The 17413-nt window shown below is 42.4% G+C and overlaps 2 protein-coding genes across 3 annotated transcripts; one reads left to right on the forward strand and one right to left on the reverse strand.

Moving 5' to 3' along the window:
• Window positions 1–444: 444 nt before the first annotated feature.
• Window positions 445–11358, reverse strand: dlat (dihydrolipoamide S-acetyltransferase (E2 component of pyruvate dehydrogenase complex)). The gene is made up of 14 exons (XM_037120724.1): window positions 10915–11358; window positions 9198–9299; window positions 8988–9112; window positions 8689–8845; window positions 6379–6505; window positions 6071–6264; window positions 5799–5940; window positions 5159–5226; window positions 4073–4186; window positions 3636–3743; window positions 3419–3537; window positions 2807–2969; window positions 2263–2399; window positions 445–2167 (listed from the first exon to the last, which is right to left on the reverse strand). Exons 1-14 carry the CDS (start codon window positions 11167–11169, stop codon window positions 2038–2040), a joined length of 1941 nt encoding a protein of 646 aa, XP_036976619.1. The 5' UTR covers window positions 11170–11358; the 3' UTR covers window positions 445–2037.
• An 855-nt stretch (window positions 11359–12213) lies between these two features.
• Window positions 12214–17330, forward strand: si:dkey-75a21.2 (uncharacterized protein LOC794385 homolog). 2 transcript variants are annotated; one of them, XM_037120721.1, is made up of 8 exons: window positions 12214–12439; window positions 12644–12844; window positions 13214–13314; window positions 13646–13915; window positions 14009–14957; window positions 15237–15450; window positions 15759–15857; window positions 16168–17330. In XM_037120721.1, exons 1-8 carry the CDS (start codon window positions 12380–12382, stop codon window positions 16377–16379), a joined length of 2106 nt encoding a protein of 701 aa, XP_036976616.1. In that variant the 5' UTR covers window positions 12214–12379; the 3' UTR covers window positions 16380–17330. The 2 variants fall into 2 exon arrangements, with proteins under 2 accessions (XP_036976616.1, XP_036976617.1); XM_037120722.1 differs by having other exon boundaries at window positions 12273–12474; window positions 12644–12828.
• Window positions 17331–17413: the final 83 nt, after the last annotated feature.

Consider the following 17413-nt stretch of genomic DNA (forward strand, 5'->3'; position numbering starts at 1 on the left):
CACACATACAATGAGCTTTTAGAATATGATGCCACACAGTAGATTAAACTACTCATCAATATATGATGTAATTAAAATGAGCTCAACCTCCAACATCTACAGCAGTAAAATGCAAGTGCAGCAGTGTTATTAATCCAAGAAACATCCCGTATGATAGTGAAACACGGACAGGGACCATTTTTCAAGCACTTTTACTTTTGATACTTTGGTACATTTTGCTGATATTACTTTCATTTCAGAGAAGGGGGTTGAATGTAGGACTCTGGAGTAATTTCAGTGTAGAATTAGTACTTTTACTCAAGTACAGGACCTGCATATTTCCTCCATCATTGATTTCATTCACCACTAGATTTAATGAGCCCAACGTGGGAGTGTAAGGAAATTGTTTTTTTGATTTTCTTCATGACTGAACCTTCACGCGACATGGATTACTGGCAAAAGAGGTACTTGTTGCTTTTTACTGAAGGAAAATAAGTGTTGGAGCAGCAGAGGAGGCAGGATAGAGAGTATATTTAAAACATTCAAGTCAGGCTGGACCAAAGAAGGGGGCAAAAAATGTGACCTTTTCAAGTTTTCAATTTGACCTTTTATGAAATCACCGCACTGAGGTCAGTGTCTCCCTGTTACAACTACAAGCTGGCCTGCAGTTCGTTTGGGCTCCTGTCATCTTTATCTTTTCTCTCTTTCATTTGAACACATATCACCATGGCAATTTTTTTTTTTTTCACGTTGCTGACATTTTTTCTTTTAAAAAGGACTAGAAGGGTTGAGATGGCACTTCCACATGCCGGTTTTGCAGATAAAATCCAAATAAAGGAGATGTTCATGAATAAGGAGGAGGTCTGAGCCTGTTTTCAGGTGCTGTGGAGTTTTTATTGTGTGTGTGTGTGTGGACCTTCATGAATCAGCAGCTGACCAAGAGATGTGAGAAAATACACACACATGGGAGTTGACTGCAGGCTGGAATCTTTACTAAAAAAAATATGATGGATGAAGGGCAGTAGTTTCTCGTCCTTCGACGTTTCAGATTCTTTGTGATCACATCGTTAGTTTCTACTCCTTACACCACTTTAATTTGGGCTGTTAGTCTAATTGTAAAAACCCAAACCAAAGAGCCTATGGCACAAGGTTGACTTCTCCCAATTTATTCAAACGACAAGTAACATCCAGCACCAGCTTTGTGCGTTCCAGCAGTGAAAGACAATTTCGAATGGTAAGTGTTCTTACTCTGAGACTAGAAAATAAAAACAGAGGAGAGAGAGTTGGCAAAACTGTCCAGTACTTATTTTAAGAGTGTTTGTTATCATTTAGGACTGTACAGAGATAGAATTATATGGTGAGGCCTCGTGGGAGCTCACCACCATATATACAAAGCACTGTGTTCACCCCACAGTGAGAAATATACACATCAACCTACAGAAAAAACATTATTTCATGTCTATGTGTTTGTTTGTTTATGTGTGTGTGTGTGTGTGAGAGAGTGAGAATCTGAATTTTGTGCATCTCCGAGTTAACTTATTTTACATCCTCTTGCCTGCATGCAGACAAAAATCACAAGCCTTTTTACTCAACGGGGCCACAGTTAGTTAGCTGCACTTTCTGTTGTCTTTATCAGTTTCACACAAAATCACTGGTCAGAGTGGGTAGAAACACACACTAGCACACACACACACACACACACACACACATATGTTTTGGGATGAATATGTTCGCTGGTTGGACATGTAACACTTCCCTTCATAAAACATTATCAATGTTTCTGTGACAGTCTCTATTCTAGGATAAAATAAACCTAATTCTGTTCTCTCAGAGTCGGGCCCTTAATAAATAGAAGATGAGAGAGGGGGAGAGAAAGATAGACAGGAGAGACAGACAGGTAAGCGGAGTGAGCACTGCCTCTTTCCCTTCAGGGTAATTGGGAGTGACCTGGTGGCAGGCGGGCCAATCACAGTAGGATCCAGACGGATTTAGTCCAATCAGATCTCTTCAGTGAGCGGCCTGGGCCTGTTGCTGCAGTTTAACGGCAGTACAGTCCAATCACAACAGCATGGTGACGGGTTTCTCCAGGAACTTGCGGAACTCGGCGAGCCACTGCGCGCCTACCGCCCCGTCCACCACTCGGTGGTCGCAGCTCAGCGTCACCGACATCAAGCTGGCTACGTCAAACCTACGGAGAAAACGCAGAAACACACGCTGCATCAGATTTGATTTTCTTTTTTCATGTAATGTTTCAATCTTCTTACAGTGTTGGAACACACTGACCCTTTCTCATTGTCAGCGGGCAACAGCCTTTTCTCTGAGCCTCCGACGGCGAGGATACAAGACTGAGGAGGGTTGATGATGGCTGAAAAGTTCTTGATGCCAAACATCCCCAAATTAGAGATTGTGAATGTTCCTCCCTGTTGACAAAAAATAAATCAATAAATAAATAAAAAACACATAAATGGACTACTTCAATTTGCTGCTTCACTGGATGAAATAAAAAGCTAACTAGCCCATGATCGGCTGAATTTCAAATTGGAAGTTGTTAACTACATTCTCAAATTGGTATGGATTGATCGGGGGATACTATATTGATTATTCATAAGAAAACTGCTTCTGAGTTGAGCCTCAGATTTTTTTTTTTATCACAAGTGTAAGAAAAATACATAAAGAGAAAGATTTTTTTAGACTTAAATTAATAAAAGGTAAGTCAACAACCCAAAGAGGATTTCCCTTCATCATGGGTATACAGGTATTGACACCTATTGTTTTGCTCTCCCCTTCTGTCCCACATGTCCCCAAAGGCTCTGCTCATGTGTTGCACCTGGAACTCGTGTGGCTGCAGTTTTCCTTCTCTCGCTTTGGCGGCGAGCGCTGACACATCGGAGCTGATGGCCACAAGTCCTTTGGTGTGTGCGTTAAACACGATGGGCGTGATAAGGCCGTTGGCTGTGCTCACTGCTACACTTACATCCACTACATGGTTCCTGGAAACAGAAGTAAATAAGTCAATACTAATGACAGCACAGAAATGAGGTCAACTTCATTTCCAAACTGAGAGAAGATGGAAACATGTCTGTGACTTGAGTGCCCTCTGCTGGAAGATGTGTGAACAAAAAAGGTCAGTTTTCTTTTTCTGGCAACACTTCCTTTGGTGGTCTTCTCTTTCTATAACTGAACAATCAGATGTGTTTTTACACTGATGCATCTGTTCCTCAAAATGTTACCATGGATATGAGCGACATAATTAAAATGTATATTTTCGATGCAAAGACTGATGTCAGACATAATGTGAAGAGGCTAAACAACAGGGACCGGGTGACTAGATTAGGAGACTTTGGTTGATAAAGATCTATCTGTAATTTCCTGTTTACTGTATATGTTGGAACCAAACAACATTCACATGTGTGCGGATTTGTTAGGTGCATTTACTCACTGGCGAATGACTGTGTCCAACCAGGAGGAGTTGCACTCAGGAACCTTGAGGCAGGCCAGGGCACTGGCTTTGATAATGAAGTCATTCACACTAAGCTTGATATTCTGGGCTTTGACTTCCTGCGGAGAGGAGGAGAGATTATTTGGAAAAAGACACATGAAATCTCAGCGCCATGTATTAAAATCTGCTACGGGTCTATTGATGAGCAAAAACTCACAGCATTGAGTTCTTTCCGAAGCTCGATCACTTGGTCCATGTTGACATCTACAGACAGATAATAGTGGGGGATGGTTTGCTTGGACTGCATCAACCGCTGCGCGATCACCTGCAGGAGAGACGCATACAAATGCACCTCAGCTTTGATCCATAATTCATCACGGACAGGGATGAAGCGTGCTAGCTGAGTCGGTGTTGATAAATGCCCAAGTGCCCGTCTCCAGGGCAAAATGTGGAAGCAGAGGTTAGAGATAACAGAGCTACACCGTGAAAACCCCTCAGGATATTTGCCTCACAGCATTCATCAGCGCCAAACGCTGCTTACAAGGAGCGTGTCATGAATTATACCTGGCTGCTATCAGAGGAGCTAGAGCAGGAGAGGAAGTCGTTGGTGAACACAATGGACCACCAAAAGTGCAGGCGTGTGTTTGCTCTCACCTTGCGGATGTTGCTGATAGGGATGTCTGTAAAGGTCCCGGCTGGTGCAGCAGGAGCTGCAGCAGGTGCAGGAGCAGCTGGAGCTGCAGCTGGAGTGGGAACAGCAGCTACGGCCTGCCAACACAAATTATTTGATTTGCATTTAAAAGGACATTACAACAAAACCTTGAGGCATACAGTAGGACACCAACGTTTAGAGACTGTTAAAAACACGGGTAAGAACTATAATCGTGATTATTTGGCGGGTGGATGACTTGGAGACTGAAACATTTCCTGTTTAAAAACATATTTCCTAAATCCATAAACAGAATACAATATTTTGTGAATCCTTTTTTGATAAAAAACTTAATTGAAAACATTACAAAGCCAATTTATTGTCTTTATATGTCATGTTTTTCCTTGTCAAATTAATTGACCCCTTAAAATATATGCTTCATCTGAATTTGACAAACTCGTTGGGACAGGGGCACCAAAAGACTGAGAAAGTTGTGACTTGGTCAAAAAAAAACAAAACACCCTATTTGGAACAAGTTGGCTAACAGGCGATAGTACCATAATTGGGTATGAAAGGGTTCAATTGTGAACCAGGGAGTGCAACACATGATTGCATAACAGATATCACATTACATGGACTTGAAAAGTCTTAAGACATTTTTAAACAGTGTCCCAGCTTATTTGAAATCAGAGTTGTAATAACATCTGAACACAAATCCAAAAATGAAATAAAAAGGTTTAGAAAAATGATATTGATTAAAATTATTAAAAGTTTGATGATTTCACACAGGGCAAGATCTTCAAATCGCTAATTCTGTCAAAGTGACAGTCCAAAACCCAAAAACAATCGATAACGAAAAAGAAACAAAGACTGAAGCAGCAAATTCTCGCTACAAAAAACAGAGAATGTTTAGATTTTCTGCCTTAAGAAAGAAACATCAAAATCAAAAGGTTTCAGCACTACATTCTTATTTTCAGTATTTATATATAAAAATAATTAAAGAATATATAACTGAAGCTGTTACATATGATTACACAGGATTAAATCATGCACTGATAGTGGATTCAGAAACAAGTGTGAGCTTCACTTACAGGTGCAGCCTTTGGTGGAACAAAGCTGTCAATATCTTTCCTGGTGATGCGTCCATCCGGACCAGAGCCTGAACAGAAAACAGCTCAATGTACACCATAAAATATACTTCACCTTTGTTTTATCTAGCTCTGTATTCATATTGTCACTTGAAAAACTTAAAGGGGAATTCTGGTATTTTCAAACCTGGACCTTATATCTACATGCGTGTCAATGAGTCAAACATATAGTCAGTCAATTAAACATTCAGCCAAGACTTTGCAGATACATTTTTTCTCCCACTTCCGCTAGGTAAACTTAAAACTTCTCTCTCCAATTCTTTTCACCCTTTTCCGACAACAACTCAGTTCTGTAGTTTTCAGAATAAGACTCTGAGCAAAAACTGCGTTTCTGGTTACGAGAAGGATCTTGCTCTTCAGCAAAAAAGCTGTATCTCCATACGACTTGTTTCCATAATATTGTGACACTTAGAATTACCACCTCAGGCTTGTTAGTGGCAAAACCAAGCGCTTTTAGAGGACGTATCTTTGATAGTCTTAGCTACCCAGGAGGATAAAGCTGATTGCAAAACACTTGTTAACTATTTACTGTAATTCAATCTATCAATATAGATGTGTTGCTACTTGTGTCTTGGTCACTTACCGCTGACCTGTGCCAGGTCAATTCCTTTCTCTGCAGCGAGTTTCTTCGCCAGCGGGCTGGCAAACACACGACCCTTCCTGGGTGCTGCAGGGGCAGCGGCTGCAGGAGCAGGAGTGGGTGCTGCAGCAACTGAGGCTGCAACCTAGAACATAAAAACAAATAAGTATAGATGACTTGATACGTGTACAAGCTGTCTTAAAACTAAAAAGCACTGAAGCAAAATTCAGCATATTTTTGCGAGTATTTGGGCAAAAGCTTTGTGTGTGTCTCACCGGTGTTGATGCCGGTGCTGGAGCTGGAGGTGGTGTGGAAACCTCTGCCACCCCAGTCTCAACGTAATCCTTGAAGGCAGCGATGTCACTTTCTTTCTCTACAATAATGCAGAGCGGTGTTCCCAAGGGAACATCCCGAGTTCCTTCTGCCACCATGATTTTGGCCAAGTATCCCTCCTCCTGCACCTCAAAGCCTGCACACAAACACAGGACAGTGACCACGCTGTAAGTCAGCATACAAGACAGAACTTACCAGATATTTAACAGTACATGTCAGGACAGAGCTGTCTGAGTCAGTTTGGGTTTACCAATGGTTGCCTTGTCAGTCTCAATTTCAGCCAGCAGATCTCCTTCACTCAGCTTCTCCCCAACTTTCTTCTCCCAGCGCTGCACTGTTCCCATGGTCATGGTGGGAGACAGGGCAGGAAGTGTGATCTGTAAGATCAAGGCAGGAGGATGTCAACTTTTTAGTGGCTAGTGACAAACAAAGCAACCCTAAACGGGGCCTGCATCATCTCAGTGATATATCCAATAACAATCAGGCTTGGAAACATTAGCACAGCCGCTACCAAATGAAAGCTCCTCCCTGGCATCTGATAATGGACTCTCTGATTAAATCACAACATCACCTTGACTTCAACTTGTGATGTTTCTCGTGAAAGCAAGGAGCTACAACATTGTTTCATCATTCAAATCACTGACTCACCATAAAACCTACACACATGACCCAAGGAGTACGACAGAATACAGAAGCCGTTTTGTCATTCCAACAATACAGAGTTGCTATTACAGAGCAGCAAAGGTGGCAAGTTCACACATTCTTTACTCAAGTAAGAGGTGATGGTACAGGCTCTGAAATGTACTCAAAGTATAAAAGTAAAAAGTATCCTTCTGAAGAACATTACTTCAAGCTAACTGAACCTCATGTAATTTCAATACAATTCAAAGTCTACTGAACTTGTAGAATCTGTAGGAATTGTCTGAGCTGTTCGTAAATGCATCAGAGAGATGACTGTTGATTGTGGAGTCTCATTTGAATAAAAATAATTGACTGCTCTCCTCAAATGCTTTTACACTAAAGTAACAAGCCTGTTTTGTAAATAGAGGAGTATGAAGTACGTACAGTTGCCTGTGTTGAAATATAGGGAACAGAAGTCAAAACTTGTCAGAAAAATCAACCTCTCTTTTCTCACTTTCTTATGAGAATATAAACATCTTGGTTTCACTTTTTACTATAATCAAAGCCACTGTGTGTAGAATTAGTTATGTATATGCAACGACTTTATCCCCTTAATTACTGGGTCATCCTTTCAGGCAATGCTAGTGATTTTCACAATTCAAGCATGCAGCTACATTCAGAAAAATTTCGAAAATGCGTCTTATCACACATTCCATGGCAATATAGATGGGAAAGTGGAAAGTCAAGCCGATGGTGGCAATGCACAATTTATTGCTGCCAACCAACAAACAGAAAACAACCCCCTAATAAAATAATTGATATATCAAGGACTTTAAACCCAATAGATAAAGGAGCAATCACATCCATATTACTACTAATCTTTGATTCAAACTGCCTTTCCTTGTCCTTGTTATTCTAAAAACATCTATCAACGTGTGGAGAGACCCTTTTTGACAGTCTTTGACAAACCCTCCACACAAGTACGGGAATGAATAGAGAATTTATTACAGGAAGGAGGAAGACGTCTTATCAAATTCAGCTCAGCGGGTAGAGCAGGTCAACTAGTGATCGAAAGGTCACTAGTTCAAATCCCGGTACCGGGCAAGGCTGAGCTGCATGTCGAAGTGTCTTTGAGCGAGATACTGAACCCCACTTTGCTCATCAGTGAGGGCCCTGCAATGAGCTGGCGACTTATCCAGGGAGTACCCTGCCCTCGCCCTGAGACAAGGCTGGGATTGGCTCCAGCAGCAACACCCCGTGACCCCATGGAAAGGGATAAGCGGTTACGGACAATGACATGACATGACATGACATGTTTTTCGTGAGTGTTAACAAGTCACAGATTCCAATACATCATCAGTGGAGTCTTGTGATTCATTGGCTCACTCAGCCTTCAGGTGTCTCTGCCAGACAGTAGCCCTTTACTTGCTTCTGTCTGCAATGTCACTGCTTTCATTCAAAACATAGCCGTGCTGCTATTTCCTGACATGTTAGTGGGTCTTGAGGTGGATAACTGGTGATACAGATCTCCCTGAATATTAATCTCTGCTCTCATTCACACATGACCCCATGCAGTAAATGTTCCTGAACCATTCAGGGGATATACATATAAAATTAGACACATATAGTGAAATTTGATGCTGTCTACGTAATTTATCTTAGTCTACACATTGTGGTTTTAAATTCCAGGAGAAAGAGACTACTTAACTCAAAAGATGCATTTTGCTTGCACCATCAGAGTGAAAACAGCAAATGTCACCTCAAAAATCCATTCGTCTCCTCACTGCTAACACATAGTAGTCATATGATGATCCCATCACACACAGAAAAACAGTCCCACTGTACAATCATGAGAAAACTTCAGCTGTGGCTACAGGACATGACCATAAACATCCCCTCCATACCTGACTTCACTTTGTTTATGAGGGAACATGCCTACCTTCAAGTGTGTGGGATATGAGCTGCCGGGGGCCGCAGGAGGAGCAGCGGCAGCAGCAGGAGGAGGAGGAGGAGGAGGAGCAGAGGCAGCTGGTGAGGGACCTGCAGCTTTGAGTGAGTCCAACGTTACATCCTTAAAGGCTGAGATGAGGTCGGGGCTGCGAGGGAGCATAAACACACATATATTAGACATCATTTTTACAACTTCTGCTGGTTCAGATTAAAAAGCTCAAAATGTAAAAAATCCACAATAATGAACATAATTTGAAAGGCTTTATATTAATAACCACAGACACTTACCTTTCGACTGTGATGCAGATTACTGATCCAATGTTGACGTCTCTGGTCCCTTCAGGAACCAGGATCTTTGCCAGATAGCACTCCTCCAGCATCTCAAAACCAACAGTGGCCTTGTCAGTCTCCACCTACAAAAGACACAAACGTTTTTAAAAGTCAGATAGCCGTGATGATTTCCTACGGTTACATGTAACATACAAGATCAGCCAGTACCTCAGCTATGAGGTCACCCTCGCTGATCTTTTCTCCCTCCTTCTTCTCCCAGCGAGCGATCGTTCCTGTCTGCATAGTGGGTGACAGTGCAGGAAGCTCCACCTGATGAACAGGAAACAAATTTCAGCAGTTTAAGAATTAAGGAGCCATGAGAAAATGCCATAGTTAACCTGTTGGTCGACCAAATATCAAAGAAGACATTTAATTCAATAATGCTTAAAGAGAACCCCTGTCACTTTACAGTATCCTCACTGGGGGTTCAGGACAGACAGGACATAGTGTTAAAAAAAAAAAAAAAAAAGCCAACCATCAGGTGTTGTAACTGTGGATGCTACGTCATCATCACCTCATTCTCTTGCTCAATAAATGACCCACATACAGTGGTGTTTCACCACATCTGGGGTGTATTACAGTAGCTGTCAAGGTCATGTCACATCTGACTACAGAATCTACAGAAGTGCTACCAAGAAAGACAAATACAGGCTAGGAGAAGATCTACAGTCTCTTGTGCAATGCATTGTGGGACAATCGTATGACAGCAACAAGCTCAAAAGTCAAAAGTGTTTTAATATTGATAGTGGCCAGTTGTGAGTACATAGTGAATCTATGTACTCACAACTGGCCACTATCAATATTAAAACACAGAAAAACAAAATTCTAATTTTAAAATAATATATGTGAAATTATTGGTTATCTTATTAGTATCGGCCATGACTAGTGCGTAATTACCAGTTATTAGTATAGAGAGATTTTTTTTTTTAATCATGCACCCCTTTTACAAATTATTCACACAATTAACTAATTAATCATTTAGTCCAAAAATATTTATTGGGGTCTTCAAATTCCTTCTTTCATCCAACTATCAGTCCAAAAGCCAAAGGCTCTTCATCAATCATCATAACTGACAAAAGAAATGCAGCAAATCCTTACATTTAAAGCTTAAACCTGCAAATATTTGAGATTTATGTTCATAAAGACACTGAAATGATTGATTGGTTATCTAAATATATGGAAAATTTGCTTTGGATCAACTTCGATTTGAAACTGATTAAGCCACTAACCACTGCAGCTCTACTTCAATGTATCCTTGAACATATGAGTTTCAGCATCTCTTCTTTTCACAGCACTTCAGTTTTAACATGTTCCGGTTTGATTCATGCTGATCTGCTGCAGACTGATATATTTGGGGAAAACTGTCTAGTACATTCAGGTGTGTGTTCTTATTTTGCTAACAGACCTTCCTGTTTGGTCTGGGCAAAGTGGTGCCATCTCTTGGGTGCAGCACAGCTAAAAAAAAAAATGACTCTGCGTCTCCAAAGACATTGAAGAATGCCACAGACAAACGTGACAGCACCCGTGATGACTTTACTGTAAAATGGGGGCACCTTGTAACTCAAACCGAATGTTTTAACCTCCTATTTAAAAAAAAAAAAAAAAAAATGATTTAACAGTAACAGCTCACTTCATCGTGCACTAGCTTCCACCTGTGACGCTCAATGACATTACATGTCATTTTAATGCTTTGATATACCGTTTAAAAACAGAATCTCGTTTGCAGAATCTACTTTACAGTTTCAGACTCATGCAACAGCTGTATTTAACCTGTGACACCATTTGCTCTACCTGACAGTGCTAACTAATGCTAACTAGGGAGGTCATGCTAGCAGGACCGTTGGTGCTATAGCAACCCCACACCTGGTCCGTCAGCTAACGTTACCTTCTGGTGCGGCGGCAGGCTGTAGAAACGAGTGCTCTGACAGCCGCCTGCCAGCTGGGGTAACCGCAGGAGGCCCCCTCTGTGACTGAGGCCGGAGCCAAAAGACACGGTCCGGGACCCCGCTCCGCAGTGAAGTCTCCTCAGACAGCCGGTTCCGGGCACAGAGCGGGAGCCGAGCGCAGCAGGCCCGGTAGGGAGGGCACGGGGACAGGGGAGCCCGGCGGACGGCCTGAGCCGCAGGATGAGACGAAGCATTTCGCAGCGGTTGTAACACTACACGGAGTTGTTGAATAATGAATTTTTCTCACACCGGCATCAGAGATACGCTGGCACTAAAGGTCTCTGTGCCTCGAGAGCCGGCCCGTACTTACTCCTCACTTTCTAATGACCTCCTCCAGTCCAAAACAAACCGCTTTGCGGCTCTCCTCTTTGTCCTGCCGTAGAGTCGAAGGAGGTGTCGTAAACGTCGGCTGTTATCATTGAAATCACCGAATACGAAATAAACACCAATATCAACACACTTGATATACCAAGCTGCGGAGATGGGATTAATAGACAATGAGAAATTTACCAAAAGCTTTAATGGCTCAAACCAAAATTACACTCAAAAGCTGCAAGGTTATATTTTACTACAGTTATATCGCCGACCACACGGTGGCAGTAAAACATTTGACAGGAGAACACATTATAGCGTACATGACATCTGCCTATCATAAAATACAGTCTGCAAAAAAAAGAAAATACCCAACAGTCTACTTGAGTGAATGTAAAGATATCCTGTTAGAATATTACTTCGGTAAAACTGAAAGTACTCAAGTAAAAGTAACAGTGACATTAAATGTACATTAAAAGTACAAATAAAAGTGAACTTGTACATGTATGACATGCAGGTATCTACTGTATATTATGGTCTAAATGATTATCGGCCTGGAGGATTAATGTATCCGAAATTCAGCACTTGTGTGATGATAAGAATCAGTGTTATTGTTAGCATACCTATCATCATTTTATCATTATTATTATTATTAATAGTTCGTTTTGTGTTTGTCTTTAATTGAATACAAAATGCTCTGCTTTGGTTTTGATGCAGCATGTCATCTACAATAATACTATATCAGAAAAATGTTGTATAGTAGAGGGTACAATCCGTGCCTCCAAAATGTAGTGGAGTGGAAGAAAATGTAGTAGAAAGTATTAGAAAATGGAAATACTTAAGTAATGTACCTGAAACTCGCACTCGAGTAAATATAGTCACGTTCCATCACAGACAAATGTAATCTCGGCCCTGTTCTACACACTCGGTACGGTAGGTGGCACCTAAAAGCCCCACGAAAAGAAAGCAACGAAGAAGAAAAGAAGTCAAGACGCGTTCAAGACGCAGCGGAACTATTGGCGTTTATTTGTTGAGGATATAGTATTTATTATTTTTTTTATTATTACCATCATTACTGCAGCTCTCTGTGACATGTGGTGCAGGACCTGTAGCAAAGCGACAGACCGGGAGCAGTCGCTGATGATTTTAGAGGTCAGGACGGAGTGAGACAGTCTGCTAGTTAGTTAGTAAGTCAGTTAGTAAGCTAGCTAGCTAACCTAGCTATTTTTGAAAAGTGTAAATAAACCACTTGATGTAATCAGTCTAACGCTATCGCTCTCTATCTCTCTCTGCCTGTCTGTGTCTCTGTCTGTCTGTCTGTCTGTCTGTCTGTCTGTTGGGTTACTATGGTGACAGAAACTGTTGCCTCAGCAGTACAGCCACACTGTGTGTAGCTACGGGTCGCTAGGAGACGTCAATTTCAGGGCATCCTTAAAGCTGAAGCTGTCCCGTGAAGAAGAAGCAAAGCGATGGTTTGAAGACTTCCAGAGGTCGTCGGGCCTCACATGGAGAGCATCTAAAACCTACCCCAACGTCGGACGGTACAACAAGTATCGAGCAAGTGTCAACCACTCACCCAGCCTTTTAAATACACCATGTCACTTTCCTGTTTAGAGGTCCACTATGTCAATTTTTTGATGGGGAGAAAATTGGAATCATGAGAGAGAGACCTTCAATTACTGATGACTGAAAAAAAACGAAATAAACAAACCTCTTCTGTGTGCATGACCCAAAAACCTTAAACCTTAAAGGACAACACAATGTCATGCTGTTTATATTTGGCGGACCCTGCCACCATCAAACAATAATGCTGAATGAATGATCTTTTAAAGGCAAAGGATCGATATCGTTCTTTATCGTGTCTTTATGTTTACAGTTTAACAGTAAATTTAGTATGCCTGACCAACTTGTGCTTCTGTTTCCCAGGTGGACTACAGGTGCAGGACGATAAAAAGAAACACTTCTTGCCCAGCTACTCTTTTCCTGATCTTGAAAAGGAAGCAAGAACTTGGAGAACGGAAGTCGAGGTCAATAATAAATAATAGTAATAATAAAACAGGAAATGTTTGGTAGTGAGACTTTATCTTACAAGCTTTCGATGATCTCACTTTTGTCTTCTGTTATCACAGCGCGTGTTTCTGATCTCATTTTTCTCACAAGTCTTCAGCCTGTTTTCATTTAGAGCTAATTTGTCTGTGTTGTGACATTGTTTGCATCAAAAAGAAAACAGAACCCCAACCCTCTGAGATAGCTGCTTTGTCATCAGTTGTATCACTGATATGTCAAACTCAAACAATAATAATAAATGTCTTACTCACAGCCATTACTGGTAGCTTAATTCACTGTTCCTCACTTCAGGTCGGGGGATCCTCACATGAAAGAGGGACTCTTCCTTCACGTGAACCTGCGTAATGAGCACAACCACCGTGGTTCATGTGCTCAAGCCATGAGGAGGAAAGATGTTTCAGCAGAAGCCACTGAAAAGCTGAAAAAGCTGTTTGAAGCTGGCCACTCTCCCACAACGGCACTCGATGTCCTCAAATACGATTTACAAGAGGTGGAACAGGACAACTATGTTCACGCTGCCGCGGATCGGTCTGTCTGTCCAGATTTGCAGTTTTGTTACAGGTTTGTGACTAAAACGTATAAGATGAATTATTTCATTAAAACAAACTATTATAATTGGATTGTTAACATTTGAATATTTGCTCCTTTTTGCAGACTGTACTACAAACTGTTCAAAAAAATACACGGCACAGCAGCAGTGCCAGAAACGTATAAAGACCTTGAAAAAAAGCTTGATGAGTACAACAAAGAGCGGGGGGATGTCTGTGCCAGGATGTGTCAAACCAGTGACAATCAGCTGGTGATTGCCATATGCACTCCGATGATGAGGAGAGTACATGCCGGGCTGAGGGAGAGCGGTGAGATGGTGTTTGTGGACTCCTCTGGGAATTGTGACCGCCACGATCACCACCTTTTCCTCCTCCTCGCCCCTTCCTCGGCTGGTAGTTTTCCGTTGGGTGTATTTATCACAACATCTAAAACACAGCAAACTATTTCAGCTGCCTTAGAGCTGCTACGGACTGTCCTTCCACCTGACAGGTTCTTCGGCCACCCGGATGGACCTTTTGTTGCCGTGACTGGCGACTGCGCCGCACTCAGGCAGGCGCTGACTGGAGCATTCCCAAAAGCCACGTTGGCACACTGTGTGTCCACCCTCTTTCAGGCCATGTGGAGATGGCTGTGGAGCAGTTCAAATGGGGTTCCCAAGCAACACAAGCCTCACCTCCTTAAGTGCTTTAGAGATCTGTTGTGTGCCTCCACGCCAGCGGCTCTCATGGAGGTCTACACCAGACTGATGGTGGACGACGTTGCCTTACAGCACACAAAGTTTGTGCGACACGTGCAGGAGGTCTACAAGCGGCGAGAGGAGTGGGCTCAGCTGCCCACCAGAGGGGACCACACCAACGACTACGCGGAAAGTGCCTTTGGGGTGGTGAAAGAGAAGCTCCTGCACCGACTGAAGGCCTACAGTGTGACGCAGTTGGTGGACTTTGTTTTCACGCGGCTGGAGGCACACTACATCCACCGCCTCACAGATGCTCCCAGCAGCAGCCTCAGGACGGTGATGAAAACAGAGGACATCTGGAGAGACTCTGTTGTGCAGGTACACCACTGTGGCACACACCTACAGTTGAGGCCAAATTTTGTAATTATTGTAATGTTAAAAACATGCAAATCAAGGGTGTAAAACTGATCTGTAAAATAACAAGTGAGGCTTCAGGATTTTGCTCCAACCAAGCAAAAGCACACCTGATAGAAATAATCAAGTGTGTCGGAGATCAGGTGATTCATTGTCAGGCTGGGCGATATATATGGCCTTAAAATAGAATTGCAGTATTTTCTAACTTCCCTAACATTTCATTTTGTGATGCCACCCCTGCAGGAAGACCAAGACAACTACACTGTGGCGAGCTCATCAAATGCTGATGAGTCCTATCATGTCAACACGGCCATCGGCTGCTGCACCTGCCCAGCAGGGATTCATGGTGGGCACTGTGACCATCAGAGTGCTGTAGCCAGGACGTTTGGACACAACGAAAGCTTCCTTCGTGACTCATCACCAGACACACGGAAGCTTTACCATCAAATTGCCACAGGTGAGTTTCTTTTTGTCAACAACCAGAGAGAGAGAGAGAGCTCAGGGGCGCCAATAAAGAGACGAGAGTTGGTTATCTAGTTTGCCATTTCCTAACATTATGTTCGGTGGCTCTCTGGTGTTAGTGGGTTGTGCCAGTGCTGGAGCTTGATGCAGTGTCTCTAGACTCGCCTGTGCATTCTGCCTAACAAGCCCAAAGAGCTACTGTCAGTGAGGGTCCTCACAGGAAATTTTGTGTTAGAGACATCAGAAGCAACAACCAGTTGCCCCTCTGTAACATTTAACCACTGTGCACTTTCTCTTCAACAGGAAAGGATATTCCAGACATACGTTTTCAGATGCTGGATAAACCATCTCCGCCTGAGAGAGCTGCAGGAGTTGGTTACACGTGTTGCCGTCCTGCCACAGGTGAGTCAGCAAGTGCACAGTCCACAGTACATTCGTAGTCACACTGTTTCCTACGTTTTCGGATGTTGCGTCTCTGTGTTCCTGTCAGTGAGGCATTATTCTGTGCTATTCACAAGCTTTGGTGAACAGGCCCCCCTCCGTACTGGGATGACTAAAAAATACAGTACTTGAATGCACACAGCTGTCGATCCAGAGGGCCGACTTCTTCAAACTCCTTAGAACAAAATAAGACTTTAATGGGTAAAAGATTGTTTAGTCTGACAGGTAGGGGGCATTTATAAATACAACTCTCCGTCAATCATCTCCCCAGGTGAATTGTCCCTCAAGGAAAGGCTACACAGCATGTTCGTGGACATCAGCAAGAAACTGGAAAACCCTGACTTCACTCATCCCATCGCTTCATTTGTAAGGACTTATGAGAGCATCAAAACAGACAGCGCCATGGTGTCAGCTCTCTCCTCCTTTGGAAAGAATCCCCAAACAGAGGCCAGAGGCTGCAAGAGGCTAAGGGACTGGATGTAAGCCTCCTCATATTGGAGTGCAGCCGATAAGACAGTCGAGGAGTGAAACTTCTTTTGATGTAAGAGGGGTCCTGAGCACTGGACGGCACTGGAAGGTGTTTGGAAAGCAGCGTGCCTGTGGAAGAACTGTGAAGCCAAGTGCCTTTACTGCGCACTGTTCATGTTTGTCTGTAAAACCCTGCTGTCCTTCAGCCGTCCCTCTTGTCAGAAATGAGTCTGGACTCATCCGAATACTGGGGCTAATATTTAAACTTGATTGTTACACATGCATTCATTCAGTTAGTGTTCAGTTTTATGACTTTACTTAACAAAATGAAACAATTGTGTTACTTGCTGAACTTGCTGATTCTAAACTGTTGGTGGGAATGACCTGTATGAAGTCATTTTATCTTTCAGCTGTTTCTGAAGTCCCCATCTGCGGCAGTTGTTCGGCAGAATGCTGCCACACTGTTCTGTGGACTACAAAATGTCTCCACGAGTTGAGTAGGTAATGACGAAAAATTCATTTTCGGTTGAACCTAACCTTTTAAAAGGAGCAGAAAGTACCGGAATGATTTTTAGTTTAAAACATTCAAAAATGAGCTAAAATGATCAATAGAAACGGAAGAAATATGCCAACAGACATCCATTTAGCTGCTGATGATAGCGTGCCAACAAAATAACTGCTCCCCATCAGCTTAACCCATACAGAGATTACTCTAGGTAATATGCTGCAGTGTGAATTTCACAGAAATGTACATGTTGCACCTTAAATTTCTGTGGGTGTTAGAGGAGTTTGTTTGCTGCACAGCTTGAGCTGGTAATGACTGACCTGGCAGGTTAATCTGGTTTGCGAGGCCAAGATCAAAATCCATGACATGAAATAAAGAAATATTTGCCTAAAAAGGCAAGAGGGTGTTGGGTGTTTTCTATGTCACAATGAAAATGAAAAATAAAAAATAATGATAATCCATCATGCACCATTTATCAGTAAGTTGCAGTAATACTTATTTTCCTCCACTGTCCCGCAATCACAATTAAAAACTGGAACAGACA

The sequence above is a fragment of the Acanthopagrus latus genome, chromosome 13, assembly GCF_904848185.1.
Source record: "Acanthopagrus latus isolate v.2019 chromosome 13, fAcaLat1.1, whole genome shotgun sequence".
Taxonomy (NCBI): Eukaryota; Metazoa; Chordata; class Actinopteri; order Spariformes; family Sparidae; genus Acanthopagrus; species Acanthopagrus latus.

Coding starts and splice junctions, on each gene's coding strand:
- dlat (XM_037120724.1), bottom strand. CDS start 11,169: ATGCTTCGTCTCATCCTGCGGCTCAGGCCGTCCGCCGGGCTCCCCTGT. Junction 9,300..10,914: donor GCCTGCCGCCGCACCAGAAG/GTAACGTTAGCT, acceptor CCTGTTCATCAG/GTGGAGCTTCCTGCACTGTC. Junction 2,400..2,806: donor TGCAGCCACACGAGTTCCAG/GTGCAACACATG, acceptor TTTTGTCAACAG/GGAGGAACATTCACAATCTC.
- si:dkey-75a21.2 (XM_037120721.1), top strand. CDS start 12,380: ATGTGGTGCAGGACCTGTAGCAAAGCGACAGACCGGGAGCAGTCGCTG. Junction 12,845..13,213: donor GACGGTACAACAAGTATCGA/GCAAGTGTCAAC, acceptor TCTGTTTCCCAG/GTGGACTACAGGTGCAGGAC. Junction 15,858..16,167: donor GTGTTGCCGTCCTGCCACAG/GTGAGTCAGCAA, acceptor TCATCTCCCCAG/GTGAATTGTCCCTCAAGGAA.